At 47.9% G+C, this 15775-nt stretch overlaps 2 protein-coding genes across 4 annotated transcripts in view; one reads left to right on the top strand and one right to left on the bottom strand.

Annotated features, from left to right (window-relative positions):
* The window catches only part of SYNRG (synergin, gamma), a 97602-nt gene extending 91377 nt beyond the window's left edge, over window positions 1-6225 (top strand). For all 3 annotated transcript variants that reach the window (XM_015424080.1, XM_015424081.1, XM_015424082.1), the window contains one exon: window positions 6094-6225. In XM_015424080.1, coding sequence (XP_015279566.1) covers window positions 6094-6225 — 132 coding nt within the window. The remainder of the gene's footprint in view (window positions 1-6093) is intronic.
* A 7405-nt stretch (window positions 6226-13630) lies between these two features.
* DUSP14 (dual specificity phosphatase 14) overlaps window positions 13631-15775 on the bottom strand; it is a 39705-nt gene continuing 37560 nt past the window's right edge. Inside the window, exon 2 of the mRNA XM_015424073.1 lies at window positions 13631-15072. Coding sequence (XP_015279559.1) covers window positions 14372-14971 — 600 coding nt within the window. The 5' untranslated portion in view covers window positions 14972-15072 and the 3' untranslated portion in view covers window positions 13631-14371. The remainder of the gene's footprint in view (window positions 15073-15775) is intronic.

Genomic DNA, 15775 nt, shown 5'->3' on the forward strand with positions numbered 1-15775 from the left:
CTGTTGTCTGCCTGGGCTCCTACCAGTCACCAAAATAGATTTCTTTGTTCATTTATACCTCACTTTTCTCCCCAGTGCAGACTCAGAGTGGCTTATGACATTGTCCTTCATTTTATCCTTGAGAGGCAGGCTAGGTCTGCAGTCACCCAGCGAGCTTCCATGGCAGTGTGGGGATCTGAGCCTGGGTCTCCCAGATCCTAGTGTGACCCTCTGCCCACTACGCCACGCTGGTTCAACAATGCCTGGCTCAGGGAAGTCCCCTACTCGGTGAGGCCTTGATCAAAAATCCTCCTTCCGTTCCCACCCTTGTAAACTGATCTTCAAAACAACAACAACAACTTGTTTACTGGAAAATACTCATCATTAAGTGCAGCATAATAGCGTCACTGTGTTGACACGGCATGTTTTCTGTAAAATTACATAAAACACCTTAAATCAGGCAACCCTCAAACTCAAGGCGAGATAATCTGCCCCTGGCTGAGAGACAAATGGCTTTGGTTTTGCTTTAAGACCTAAGGAGAGAACCTTTTGCCCAGCCTTCCCCTCCCCTCTTCTAATAAGGATTCCGGAAGTACTCCAGCAGGTGGGTTGGCTGCGGAATTAAGGAGTCTGGCACGGAAACCTCTTCTGCCACTTTCCCCAGTCGGCCATTGTCAGAGTTTAGCCCTTGGGGGTTTGTTCACTTGCACATGGCTTGCCAGCAACACCCGTCACACTCCTCTCCCCCTGCATTAAGCGCTTCTCAGCTTGTTTGTGGTTTCCCACGCTGCATTCAGACGGATGGCAGCTGTGAAAGAACGGTCAGCAGTTTAAAGAAGGTTGAACCCAGGGCAGCCGCCAAGCACCTCCTCCAGTCTGAGGTCTGTGCTGTTGCAGCCAGCGTAGAAATTAAATATATTTCATTTTCTAAATCAAACAAGCATTTGCTATTAGCAATAGTCATTACTATTTATTGCAGCTATTTTAATTGTATTTTACTGTTTATTGCAGCTGTTTTACTATTTACTGCAGCTACTAAAATGATCATTTTATTTAGAAAATTAATATGTTGAACTGCTAGTGTTAATAGAATGTATTACTTTTCTAAATAAGTAAAATATGTGTTCGGTAGTAGTAGTAAAATATTTAAGATAGCTACTGATGATACTTATTTTATTTAGAGGACAGTGTTAATCTAGAAAAGCAGTATTTGTTTATTTAGTGACTTCATCTATTGTCTGTCTTTCTCACTGACACATGGCACTTGATATTGTATTTGTGTGTATATATATCCTATAACCTTCTAAATAAAGCAAGCATTTTGTAGTTAGATTAAATAATAACATAATTAATTAGTACTACTACTAAGTAGTCATTTATTAGACTACTTTTACCCATCTATATATATATAAAAGAAAGTCCCCTCACCGTAAAATCAACACCCAGGCCAAACTGCTGGACCTAGAGACACCAAATTTGGGGAGAACGCTCCTACCGTGGTGTAGGTGCTCACTGGGTAAAGGTAAAGGTTCCCTTGCTTGAAAGCCAGTCGAGTCCGACTCTAGGGTTGCGGTGCTCATCTCCGTTTCAAAGCCGAAGAGCCAGCGCTGTCCAAAGACGTTTCCGTGGTCATGTGGCCGGCATGACTAAACACCAAGGCGCACGGAACGCTGTTATCTTCCCACCGAAGTGGTACCTATTTATCTACTTGCAAAGTCTTTTTTTCAAACTGCTAGGTTGGCAGGAGCTGGAACTAGAGATGGGAGCTCACTCCGTCATGCGGCACACTCGGGTCTTGAACTGCTGAACTACCGACCTTACACAGCCTGCAGTTCAGCGTCTTAACCACTTGAGCCACCGCAGCTCCAGAGGTGCTCGCTAAGAAGGGATTTTTAGAAATTCGGCCCCTAAGGGCTCCCCCCATTGATTACTGTGTGGGTGCCAGGCAGCTGACTCTCTGCACCCCCCACTCTCTGATTGGTCAGCTGCAGAGCTCAGTGTTCTGAGGTTAAAAAAGTCAACAGTTACAGGGGACTGCAGACAGATAATGACAGTTGAGGAAATCACGGGCGGCCAAGAACCACCTATGAGGTGAAGCAAAGCTGCTGTCAAGTGTAGGAGAGGAGGTGAGTGGCTTCCAACACACTCCCCCACCTCCTACACCTAGCAGGCGATTCTCTGTCAGGTGCAGTAGCGGTTGCAGGGTGCTTAAAGCCACGAGGGAGCCTGCCTCAGCAGTAACACCTTAGCGATCCTGCCAGCCCTGCCAGTTACAGGGGACTGCAGACAGCTAATGACAGTTGAGGAAATCAGAAGTGACCAAGAACCACCTGTGAGGTGAAGCAAGGCTACTGGCCCAGCCTCTCTGATGGTTTCCAACACACTCCCCGCACCTCCTACACCTAACAGGCGGTTGTCTGTCAGGTGCAGTCCCACCTCCACAGTGGCTTTTAAAACTCCTCCCCTCTCCCCCTCCTACACTGGACAGGCAGCTGCCTGTCAGGTGTCAGAGAGGAGGTGGAGTGGCTTCCAACACACTCCCCCACCTCCTACACCTAAAAGGCGGTTGTCTATCAGGTGCGGCAGTGGTTGCAGGGTGCTTAAAGCCATGAGGGAGCCTGCCCCAGCAGTAACGCCTTAGCGATCCTGCCAGTCCTGCCTCCACAGTGGCTTCTAATACTCCTCCCCCCCCCCCTCCTACACTAGACAGGCAGCCACCGGACGGGTGTAGGAGAGGAGCTGGGATGCTTACAGCCGCCGGGGAAGTTTGCTCAGCAGGATTGCCATATCCCTGCTGCTGGCCCAGCCTCCCTGATCCCTTTAAATACAATCCCCCCCAACACCAGACAGGCTTGTGTTTGTCAGGTTTAGGAGCAGAGCCAGGGTATGAGATAGTACAGGACATTTTTAGGAGCCATTTCAATGCATGCCTCCCTCATGAACCTGAAGAAATGTCCACCACATCAGCACTCCCTCACACCAACTCGCCCTCACACCTCTCACCTCTTACTGCCCCCCAAAAAGCTCCTGGCAAACGTCGAGCCTGCTACACCAACGCTACAAGGAGGAGGCAGTTTAGGAATGCGGCAAAGACATTTGCACATGGTACTCCTGCAGTGCACTGAGCTGCGCAGGTCAGGTACCAGCAAGATCACCCTGAGGTGCTCAGAACAACAGTCTCCATATGAGCAAAACAATCCGGGAACACAAGTAAAGAGGCCATCACTTTCATGAGAGGAGGAGGAGAAGGAGGAGGAGATTGGATTTATACCCCGCCCTTCACTACCCAAGGGAGTCCCAGAGCTGCTTACAAACTCCTTTCCCTTCCCCTCCCCACAACAGACACCCTGTGAGATAGGTGGGGCTGAGAGAGCTCTTGACAGAAACTGCCTTTTTTCAAGAAGAGCTCTGCCAGGACTATGGCTTGCCCAAGGTCATCCAGAAGGTGCAAGTGGAGGAGTGGGGAATCAAACCCGTTTTTCCCAGATTAGAGTCCGTGCACTTAACCACTACACCAAACTGGAAGGTGGCAGGAGTTGACTTAACAGACGACTGCTTCTTAAATGGGCAGTTCTATGTGGCCTTCTCCAGAGTGAGCTCACCAAGCAGCCTGGTGATCCTAGCACCTGAGGGCAGAACCACCAATGTGGTCTAGAGAGAGGTCCTTCGGTAGAGGGGGGGAGGAAGTATGTATGTCTCACCATTTCTTACACTACAGTCTTCTCCACTAGAATTCCTGCAACAAATGTCAGATTTCAAACTTCACATCATCAGTATTATAACTGGATTTACGGAACTTAAATGCCGTAGCAAAGCACGGGTCGCAGGCTAGTTTTTCAGTAAATAATTTTCTAAGTCGGGGGGGGGGACATATTCAGTAAAATTATTATTAAAAATAGCACATTGAAAAGAGACAACTAAAAACAAATTAAAAAGAGGTGGGCAGGCAGAACTCCGGTCCTTAGTGTCATAATATTTCATGCCTTCAGTAGTTTTCCTTTAGCTGGAGTCCTGATACCTCAGCTGAAAGAATATTATTAATAATGATAATATTGTTACGAGAAGGGCCCATGATGAAATTTGGAGTTTGAGCCATATGGCCGGGGGTGGGGTCCACAGCCCAAAGTCAATAATGCAGCCAATTGCACACCTGGTGAATTCACGGACCACACCAGTGTGATATTGGGGGGGGGAGAGGTGGTGGCCAGTTGCCGCATTTACGATTTTAAGTGCTCGGCTCCCACTGCTTGTGATTTGGGGGTGATGGGGGTGTGTGTGTTAGACCTGCGGTGAAAATGCGACCAAAAACGGTCCTCCGTGCTGCAGGTCTTTCCCATCCTAGCTGCCACAAGCCCAGGTTGTGTAGATTGGCTCCCCCCTTTTCTCTCTCAAGCACGGTTCTGTTCCGTCCTTTCTTCACGGAGCTCAGGGCAGCAATACGTGGCTCTCCCTTCCCCATTTCATCTTCACGAGCAACCCCCCATGAGGCGGGTGAGACTAAAAGAGTGCGTGACTGGCCCAAGGTTGTTGGGTGGGCTTTGTGACAGGATGGGGGAGCTGAACCCGGGTCTGCCATCCTACCTGTTAACACCACACCGGCTGTCCTGTTTCACCGGGGAGCATCTGGTTGTGAGCCAGCAGGGGATGCCGCTGCACATGGAGCCATTGTAGCCTCTTTGGACTGTTGCCATCTTGATGCAGACTGAGTGCCTGAAGTTAGGTCCTTCTGATGACATAATTCAGCCTCCAGCCTCAGTTTGCAGAGTGGGAAATCATGAAGCCCAGTTTGAGTACCGCTGTCCAGAGGGAGAAAGTGCCCATCACTTTCTGAGGCTGATTCTCAGAGAGCCACATGTGCAGTATCCATCAACTGAAAGGGCCACATTGGCTTCTGCCACATTGACTTCCACCCCTGGCATGAGGCTAGCACCTCAGCGGGGCTCACATCTTACTTGTTCTTCCGGTGGCAACAATTTCAAGGTGGAAACCACCTGCCAGCCGCAGTCTCCACTGGGCAAGGGTCTTGCCCACTTTTCCGGAACATGGGGCAAGTGCCACGTTGGAAAACAGTTCTCAGAAGAGCCATGGGGGGGGGGGGGAGTGTCACAGAGCCGTGTGTGGGCTCCTAAGCCCCTGAGTGTTGCTGCTCTGAAGCGTCCTCCTCACATACTTTCATCTGTCAGCCATAAGCGTGGTGCAGTGTTGCCTGTGCCCTGGCACTGAGTCTGAATAATGCTAAGCATGTTTCCTCTTACCTTGGATTTGCAAACCTGCCTCAAATTCCGATTAGTTCTAAAGGTGGATCGTGTGGATGTAAGCAGGGGTCATTTTGTAGAAAAAGAGGTGCAGGAGCTCATTGGCATAACCTATTTGCATTTGCCACACCCCCTGACCTCACTGGAAGTGTGTCAGAAGGCAACACCCACCGCTCAGGCTCCACTGGACTGTTTTGGATGGCTAGCTATTGGGGGGGGGGGGCGTGCAGATCTGTCCTCGCAGAGGAGGGAGAGCTTGTACCTGAACAAAACTTGGTCTTAATGGTGCTACCGGACTGATTTGGGGCGAGGGGGCTCTGCAGCTTACCTGGCTGCTTCTTGCTCTGACTGAGGGCTGCTGGGAGCAGGGGGTGGGGCTTGTTGCATGTGCCCGCCCCCTGGGCTCTTTACTGCCGGAGCTCCACTCCTGTGCGCTCCTACAGGAAATGACCCCTGTATGTAAGTCTGGTTATGGCGGGGGGGGGGGGAGTGCAGGATGCTGCAGCCCAGTAGTCGCAATGAATGGCTGGGGGCAGTGTTATACCTCTCTTTCTCTCAGTTGCCCCACTTCTTTAAAAGAGCTGTTTTACAGACACTACCTGGACAACATAACATTCTTTGGGACCACCCATGGCCCTGTTCTTTGCAGGGCCTGTTAACATATATCCTCCCAGATCCACATTAAACAGTTCCATGGTAACAGAGCAGTTACGAAATGCCATAAAAATGTAGTGTGTGTACATAGTGCATCGGTGCGACCGTATGTGCCATGATCCAACCCTTCCCCTGTGGCACTGAACTCCCCAAGCACACAAGAGCACAACAGGTTTCTAATGCATTTTGTATTTTTCCTTCCCAGGCCTTTAATTCGGAGACTGACAATTTCAAACTTGCTTACGGAGGGCACCAGTACCATGCCAGCTGTGCCAACTTCTGGATCAACTGTGTGGAGCCCAAACCCCCCGGTCTCATTCTGCCTGACCTGCTGTGAAGACTTCTGTCCACTTTGTCCAATAGGTGGGTTGTAGGGGTGGGGCGGGGCAATAAATGTGAAAACTGTTCCGAGCAAGTGGTTAGAGTATTTATAAAATATTGGTTTCAGGCTCTGTTTCAAAAGGCGGAAGCCACTATTTATCTCCAAGTGAAGGACTTTGCAGAGAAGGATTTGGAAAGCAGTCCAATTCATGAGGGTGTTTTGGGGGGTTTTTTTGCACTGAGGCACAAATTGCTGCGTTTCTTGAGTATGATTAGACTAGCACTTTCTTTCAGGTGTGATGAACCACTGAATCTAAATTTGGGGAGGTGGGAAATGAGAGCACCCCCCCCCCCCAAAAAAAAAAAAGGGACTGAGAAACCTAGTCTCCTGGCTCCAGAAGCCTAAAGGAGGCTGGCTGTGTGTTTTCAACAAGGTCTTAAATGATCCTCTCCGTCTCTCCCTCTCCCGGATCCTAAGCCTACCTCCCCTCCCACAAGGAATGTGCAGAACTGTATGTTTTAGGAGGCTGCAGACTCAGGTTTTCTGGCAGACCTCTCTGGCCCTCTCTGGCACCAGTATAAGGTGCCTTCCCAAAGCAAGAGGCTGTTTTGCACTTCAGCTGGGGAAATGCTCCTTGCACTGGGTGAAGAGCTTCGGTGTTCTTGAGATCCAACGCATTGTTTGGATGCAGGCAAAAGGCCCTGGCAGTTTGAAAGCAATTCGTGTTCCGTTGTGCGGGCATGTCCCAATGAGTGCAGGATCTGGAATCTTTATTTATTTTTTAATTAAGTGGCAGTATGAATTCAGGGGGGGTCTCGTAATGAACAAGTGCGTCTCATCTTTCTCAAGGGCATTACCACTGTATGCGACTTGTGCAACTTGTGGGAAACAGAGCGGTTTCTCTATGCAAAAATGCTATCGTCTGTTGATTAATGTGTCACTTCTGACATGTGCTCTGATAGAAACCCTTTTTTTTTTGGCCTGCTTATGGTTGGGGAGGGGGAAGGGTTGGCCTGTCCTCAACTTCAAGCAACTAGTTTCATGGTGGCTTAGAGCTCTGCCTTACCAAAGCTGCAGAAATCTAAAGCCATTTTCTTCATTTTAACGTCTCATGCCGTAACATTAAAATAGTATAGGGCTTCTCTATTAGATGTAACAAGGCAAGGGGTCTGATGAGCATTAGAGCCTGGAGGTTTTGCCTTTTTGGAAACTGGCCTACGAAGGAGCAGTCTTTGTCTTCTGCTTCACACCCACTTCTCCACCATGTGGCATTCATTTTTAGTCAAAGGTGGCTTGGTGTGCTGTGCAGTTGGGCTGCAATGTTTGGTGGCCATCTCTGGCCTGGTTACTCTTGACCTCAGTAACGCAGCATCCTCTTTTCCTATTCAGCTGCAGGCACCATTCAGTTGTTGGTTTGGGGTGACCTTTTGAAAGTTTCCCCTCACACCCTTGGGCAGGATAACTTTCCTGCATGCCTCGTTCATGACCAGCATCTGCTGAAACAGAGGCACAAGGCTAGAAGCGCAGGTGCCAGGTTTGCTACCTGTTAAGATGACTGTTAAAGTCACACGGAATAGAAAACTGAAGCAGGCTCCGGCTTCTCTCATCGCAGTACTCCAGCCGTGGGGGAAGGAGGTCCTGCCGAACTCCCCCCTGCTCTGAACCGCAAAAAGTACGGGGCTGAACACCTGGGAGCTAGGGAGCAGCAGGCACACAGCTTGGCAAACCCATTCCAAACACTCTTTATGGTGGCTGTTTCCAGGGAGTAAGATACTGGCGAAGGTCTTAGTTGCTGTTGTTTTCATCAGAAGCTGGAGTGTCACCCTGTAATCAGTTTTCCGTGGTTGTCTGAATGCAGGTTACAATGTGTTTGCCATGTATTTCACTAGATGCTAGTTGAAACCCAGTCCGGCATAGTAAATAGCGTCTCTTGCTGCACGAGATCACATCTGGACAAGAACTTTTCTGTTTAGCAGATGTGGTGCTATCAAGCTTGTGGCCATTTTACTATATCCCAAAGTGACATGTGGCTGAACTCCCAAGGCATAAATGCTACGCAGGGTGCCATTTGAGCTGGAGACAGGGAGTGTCCTCGGTTCCCCTTCAGCTCCGCAGGGGGGTGGGCGTGTGAAGCACTTAAATGTCTCAAATGGCAGAGGTGGGACGGTCTCTTGCCCCTAGGGCCATTATGCCAGTCCTGAGGATTAGGGCCATGGTGCAGATGCCATGAGGCATTTGTGCATTGCTCTATCCCTGGTGCATGGCAGCACCCAGCGGTGCCATCTTGGCCTTTTCAGCCCCATGTTTAACCTGGTTTTTGCTTTTGGGGGTCATGGGGTGATGTTACAGCATCTGTCAAGTGGCATATATTTTCTACTCCAGGCTGTGGCACATCCAGCGAGCTGTCTCTTTGCCATGCAGCTAGCAAAGACCCTCCTGGGGTGGGGGTGCCCTTCTTGGCTCCAGCATTTGTCAAACTGTACACACACAAAACTGAGAGAATAATCTTTTGTGTGTTGCTGAATCAGACCAGTATGTGTACATAACAGTTGTGCTGGGGAAGGAAAGGGTTTTTCAGAGATACAAGGCTACAACAAACCCTCACGCCACAAGCCGTTGAAAAGTGGCAGGTGTGTCAGCTGGCGCTGGAATGCTCAGGGGTGGGGGGCCACTGCCACTTTGACTTCTTGTGCAAATACTCTCTCTCGATAACTCCCGCCTGCCTTTCAGCCGTGTCGCGGGGGGGGGAGACCGAATCCCCAAGTATAATTACAACAGAGCTTATTGAATTGTGGCCATATTTGGCCCTCAAAAGATACCAGAGGGGACAAATAGCCGGCCAGGTTGTATTACTAATGTTATCTGCTGAAGGAAAGGTGTTTTAAGAACGCAGCCGTTTGCCTTGTGTGTTGCCCGCCATGAACAGTTTTACATTTTTACTGATAAGCGGTCGCACTGGGAGAGGTTATTCTGCTCACAGCCCTGTTCAAAAGGTTCCACTCCAGCTTGGCGTTCGCCTTCCCCTCCGCTGTTGTTCGGTTAGCCGAGGGCCCGGTGTCCTTGGAAACTGTATCCAAGGTTACCGTATTTTCCAGACTTCATTGTGTCAGGGTCTGCTGTTTCTTTCTTTTTAACTGAATGCAGGTTAACAAATAGAGGGCGGGTTTTAATCTGTCAGGGTTTAACCATGGGGGTGGGGGTGGGGGGGTAATTGCTTTTTAAAATGCACCTTTCCCCCTGTGTATTGAAGTGAGCAAAATGGGTACGGAAGTGAGTTTCATGATGTTTCTTCCTGGCTCCGAGGAGGAGGGAGATGGGCGGCTGGACAGTTCTCCACTGTATTGCTTGTGTGCCGGTCTCGATCGCAGCGGTCCCAAGGGGGGAGCATCTGGGTGGGGATTCCCTGTTAGGCCGCGTTTCTGTTTCCCTTGACTTGGCAGGGGCCGATTGCAGTTTGCTTCCATTAGTGCTGTTGGCACACCCACACAACCAAATGTTCATAAATGAACATGACCCGGGAGGGTGGAATTGAAACCCGATCCTGGGCTCCATCTGTGTTTTATACAACGGGTATGACCCAGCCGGGCCGTAGGGGACAAAAGTGCTGCAGGTCTTAACTCAGCCCGCAGTCCGGACGAGTACGAAGTCTGAATCTCTTAAGTCCTGTCCATTTTCTGCTGTGAGAAGCAAAAGTTTCTCATGTGCGTGTGGCCCTTTCCCTGCCATAGCTGTCGATAGGAACCCCCAGCATATACTAACTGTCTTCTGGGTTCTTGTGGGTGGGCAGCCTTTGAGCAAACCCATGGAAGTCTCCACCTCGTAGCTCCAGCATTGTGACCCCCTCCAACCGTGGCGGCATCGTGTCCTATATGCAGCAGGCCGGGCTAGCCAGGAAATGTGGGTGTGTTTACCCAGAATCCTCTCCAACATAGTGCTTGGGCGGGAGGGTGGGATAGCAGTCCCCGTGGCGAAGGCTGCCCCGAGAAAGTCACGCTCGAACCTTGTCAATCCCAAGCTGGTCACAATTTATTTAGGTCCTCTGTTTCAGCAGTATGGAAAACATGTCAGCCTTGCTCTGAATCAGGGCCGTATTCCCTCAGCATTCTAGGGAACTTTGTGATATGCTTTTCATTTGGGAAACGGGGGGAAGGGGAGGGAACGGAGTAGATAAGTGCTACCCTTGTAAGTTATGACCATGAATATGTTACAAAGGGATCAGAATAATTTTTAAAAATATATTCCCTTAGAGATTAATGAATGGAATTTCATGTTTGCAAAAGAAGAACCGGCTGCTGTTTTGCCACTGCTTTAACTCACATTGGTATTATGCTTACTTTTTATTTAATTCCATTTTTTCAGGTGGGAAAAAGTGTCGTGTAGCTATATGACCATGGGAAAACTCTTTTTAATGTGTGTATTTTCTGAAGCTACCGTGAGTTTTGTGGCTGTTACAGCTATGATTTCATCTCTTGTTTTATTTTGTGGCGTGGTGGTGTTGATATTTTTAAAACTTGAGAACTTAAAACTGATCTGCTTCACTTGCAACTGTGTGTACAGACTCTTCTTGATTCCTGTGATGTTCCTGATTCTCAATTAAAAAAAAACCTCTCTTATTTTATTTCAGTCAGTCTGTGAAGTCTGTTCTTTTATCCATATCCCCAACTATTAGAATTTCAGGGGAGGGAGGGATAAGACTGGTAAATTCAGCACCAACAAAAGGAAGCACTGCTTCACCCAAAGCAAAAATTAACTTGTGTAACTCTCTGGTGATTATCTTAGGTGGTTTTTAATTAGACAAATTTGTGAAGGAGGATAGATCCGTCAGTGGTCATCAGCGAAATGAAACCTCCTTGTTCAGGGGCAGTGGTGGTGGGGAAAAGTCGCCATCAAGTTGCGGCAACTTGTGGCAACCCTGTAGGGTTTTCAAGGCAAGACACATTCAGAGCTATTTTGCCATCTCTTGTCAGGGACAGGCTGTCCGTCTAAATACTAGTTCTTGGGGTGCAACAAATAAGGGTGAGGCTTTGGCTGACATACACTGGCCTTTTATGTTTTCTGGAGGCATCTGGTTGACTAGGGTGGGAAACTTGAAGTTGGACAAAAGGAGCTTTGACTCTTGAAAGCTTATACTTGAAAGATCTCATTGGTCTCTAAGGTGCTACGGGACTCGAATCTGGGAAGCCTGACTAAATGGATCACTGGTCTCTGAACCAGCAGGGTTCTTCTTACATCGAAACTTCACAAGACCTTACAGATTATTGAACTGGCACTCTCAATTGTCCTTCTCCCACTGCAGTCCTGACCTGTCTCCTGACTAATCCTGCATTCCTTGTCCAAGTGGTGCTGGCTTCCCTGATGTTTACCACCCTGAGGGCTAGTAACTTTAAAAAAAAAAGAATCAAAATCAAGTTATCAGTTTCAGCCAACTGGCCAAGCGTCTGATTTTATATCAGATATTCAAATCTGGTACAGAATTGTTCCTCAGTCAAAAAACTGCTGAAAGTTCATACTCAGTTAACATCCGTGCAGTGATATACTTGTGATGTTGTCAAAGGCTTTCATGGCTGGAGTTCGTTAGTTGTTGTAGATTTTCCGGGTTGTATGGCCGTGGTCTGGGCATTGTAGTACCTGCAGCTGCTGGTGAAACGTCAGCTAATACAATGCGAAGACCACGGCCATGCAGCCCGGAAAATCTACAACTGATATACTTGTTGCTTGAAGCTGTAGCCATTTAACCAAACAATAGCGCTGTCCAGTGGAAAAAGAAACGTGCTTTGGTTACTGGAAGGTCTCAAAGACTATTTAAGTATAGATTCAGGGGGGTCGCCGTGTTGGCCTGAAGCAACAGAACAAAGTTTGAATCCAGTGGCACCTTTAAGACCAACACAGTTTACTTCTGGGTATCCACTGTTCACAGTGCACGCACACAAAAGCTTATACCCAGAAATAAACTTCGTTGGTCTTAAAGGTGCCCCCACTGGACCCAAACTTTGTACTATTTAAGCATGTTGGCTTAAACAGCGATTTGATAGTACAGACAAGAACAGCTTTACCAACTTTGATATGAAGAGGTTTAGTGGGTGCCATCCAGTATAACAGCCGGGGCTGGGTTGGTGCCGATGGCACGACAGATAATCTAATCTGCAGGAGGGGAGGAGAAACAGTTCCCGCCAGTCAGCTCCGTGGTGACTGATTTGGCTTTCCTTGGAAGCGGAATATCTGTAATACTAAACTGACCGTGCTGAGACTTCTAGGGAAATGGTGCTCTCTGTTTCCAGCCTGATCCAGTGACCAATTTATGGGCTGGTTTGGTTCTCAGACTGATCAGAGGGTTGAGCGCTGCTGTCTCTAGACTAGTGAGCCTGTGTTACCTACTGTTTTATTGGGGCTGGAGCGGGTTAGAATGGCTTGGTGGCAGTGTTCCCTCTAAGCTGAGTTAGTGTGAGCTAGCTCACAGTTTTTGAGCCTCTGGCTCACACATTTTTGTCTTGGCTCAGGAAGGAGGGCTCCAGAGCAAACTAGTTTATCCAGCAGTGAAATCTCTTGCTCACAACTTTAATTCCAGTAGCTCACAAAGTAGAATTTTGGGTTTTCCTTACGTAACAAACTGCTGCTGTTAGACTGCCAGCCAGGCCTGCTGTTTACCTGTTTTAAATAATGGTGGTGGTGGGAGAAGTTCCGTCAAGTCACAGCTGACCTACGGCGACCTGACCGCGTAGGGCTTTCAGCGCAAAAGACAAACAGAGGTGGTTTTCCTGTCTCTGCCTAGCGACTCTGGGCTTCTTTGGTGGTCTCCCATCTGAGTAATACCAGAGTCGACCTGGCTTCGCTCCTGAGTTCTAATGAGGTTGGGCTATTCCGGGCCATCGAGGTCAGGACTTTAAAAAAATAGTTCACTCAAAATGCTTTATAGTCAGGCCAGCCACATATGTGACGTTGGTAAGAGAAATTCTACTTGTTACATAGAATGCCAGGATAGAATTATGGAATGTGCCACTTCCCATTGGTTTGCGGGGGGGGGGGGGGGGGGGGTGGGTTTTCCATAAATGACTCCCTGCATGTAGTGAACTCATCCATCACAAGGAACATTCTACAATAGCCCTTCTCCCTGAGACACTTGTTTATTGCATGCAAGGGAGCTTTACAGGGGCTTTAAAAAAATACTGGTTCTTGGAAAAGGTACCAGTTGTGATGGATAGTTATGCTCCGTGAGTGTGCTGTGACAATGGGCACAAAATTCAGCCTCCTGAGGTCTTATTTCTCGTTAAAAACACAAAAGCGTGTTTCTGTCCCTTGAGACTGTGAAGATGGGCTCGGGCTGAGCAGGTGAGGTTTTGGTTTATTCTGCTAATCAGAGGGCAAACATATAAGCAAAATACATTATACAAATATATGCTTACTTTACATAATTTGCAAAATATGACATTTTTCAGTGCAGGGTTTTTTTAAGTGCCGGTGATACAGATGTGCAAAAACAGTGGTCGGAATGTTGAATGTGCTGGATGAACAGTCAAGATCCACAAAGAGAGAAAAGGAACACGGCAGTTTAGTAGTCTAAATAATTTTATTTGTGGCAGATTGTCTGGTTAGCATTTCCCCCCCCTCCAACTAAAAAGCTGAAGGAGACAGAAAAGCTTTCTGGAATAGTCTCTACATAATTTAAGATTGCAATAAGCATAGTGTTTTTCTGTTTCAATCATGAATTGATATTTTTTTTAAAAATCCAACATGAAAGAGTAGCTCTCCAGTTCTGCCTGTGAGAGTTTTTAATCATCAAGTTGTGCATTACAATGAAGAGAAAAAATAATATCCAAAGAGAAAAAAATAAAATCCACCGTGTTGCAAAAAAATATTTCGGGTCACATTTTCCACCAGTTCAAGTGCTTGGCTTCATGAATTATGCTGTTGAAATCAGTTTTGCAGGCGCATGTTCCTTGGGGCTGTACATCTCTGCAAAGGAGACCTTGCTGTAAAGTGAACTCCACAGGGTTTGGGTTTAAGGCCCCCCAAATTCAGGGGTTGCTGGTTTAGTGCTTTGAAAACTCCTCCGAGGTTCTGAGTCTGGTAGGGAAGGAGCCGACGGTGATCATGAGAAGAGAAGGAAATGGTCTCCAGTCTTCTGGGCTCAGAACATCACATCCTCTTCTCCCCGTCCTTCTCTTCAAACCCCACCCCAGTAAGACACGAAGGACCTTCTCTCCCTCACGTAAACATCTGGCATCATGCCGTAGGGAGTCTGTACCATTTTCACGGTGTTCCTCCCAAACAGCTCTTGTTCATAATCTATAAGTTGCCTCCAGAATCCCACATTGGGACGGATGACAGGCCTCCTCGATTTCACCCAGTTGTAGGCCTCATTCAGGGAGACGTTCTGGTATTTCATGAGGTACGCAATACAGAGGGTGGCCGAACGGCTCACGCCAGCCGCGCAGTGGACCAAAGTGACCCCATGTTTCCGTGCCACACTTTGGATCTTGTCGGCCACGCTGTCAAAGTACAGCGAGATGGGGGCACTGGGCATGTCAGCCACAGGCACTTTGACATATTCAAATTCAGGGAAGTTGTAATTGGGGAGCTCGATAGTGGCGTTGACGATGCAGGTGATCCCGCGGGCCAGCAGCAGCTGTCGGTTGGCGGCGACGCTTCCCTTACTGAGGTACAGGAAGGGGGTGATCTGGGCGATGCCCCCCAGGGCCCCCTCGGAATACAAGCGAGGAGTCATCAGAGTTCGTGGTAACGAATAATGTCTTCGGGATGTCATGGGGGATGGCGGTGTAGCTTAGGCTTCCATTCTGTGCGCCCTAAACCTAAAATATATCTTCTCTCGCTGTTCAGCGGAGCTCTGATGTTTTGCCGTTTCACCTGCAATACACAAGGGAAGACCAGTTGTAAAACTTGTCTGTACACGCAGGGACGCTAGCAGCAAGTCAGAGAATAACACACCACACCCAAACTGTATCTGCCGGTACTCGTCAATGGACATGACCCAACGAAACAAGATAAAGGCTATCGTCTCCTAAGCACGCCTGCTGGGAAATAAAAGGGAACCAAGGATGATCTAGTGAGGACTTGAGTGGTCATTGATTTCAGTGAAGCAAATGGGCGAAATCAACAACAACCCATGCATTTGGCTTTCTCCATCGTGTCCCCCACCTGATGGAACAGTCTGCCTGAAGAGCTCAGGAAGGCCTCCCACCTAGAGATGTGAAAGCCCGGGGAAAAAACAGAAAAATTCGGGGGGGAAATGGCTTTTTCCATTTTTTTCCTGAAGCCTTTTTTGTTTTTTTCCGAAAAAATGGAAAAATTGAAAAAAGAAAAGAAAAAAAATTGATTATGGAACATTTTATTTTAACATGAGGAATACAATATTTTAAGACAAGGTGTTCATATATTTTCCAAATAATTTCTAAAAAATATGTATGGTATCAGATTGATCTAATTTCTGTGCACCTAGGACAAGCAAGTCCTCGGTTACAAACTGAACTCTCCAATGCAAGAACAAGATGCATTTCTTCCTTTAGGAGGTGCTATTGTCACAAGAAAAGAAAAAGGTTTCAGTTTTGTT

The sequence above is a fragment of the Gekko japonicus genome, unplaced genomic scaffold (assembly GCF_001447785.1).
Source record: "Gekko japonicus isolate JY-2015 unplaced genomic scaffold, Gekko_japonicus_V1.1 scaffold734, whole genome shotgun sequence".
NCBI lineage: Eukaryota > Metazoa > Chordata > Lepidosauria > Squamata > Gekkonidae > Gekko > Gekko japonicus.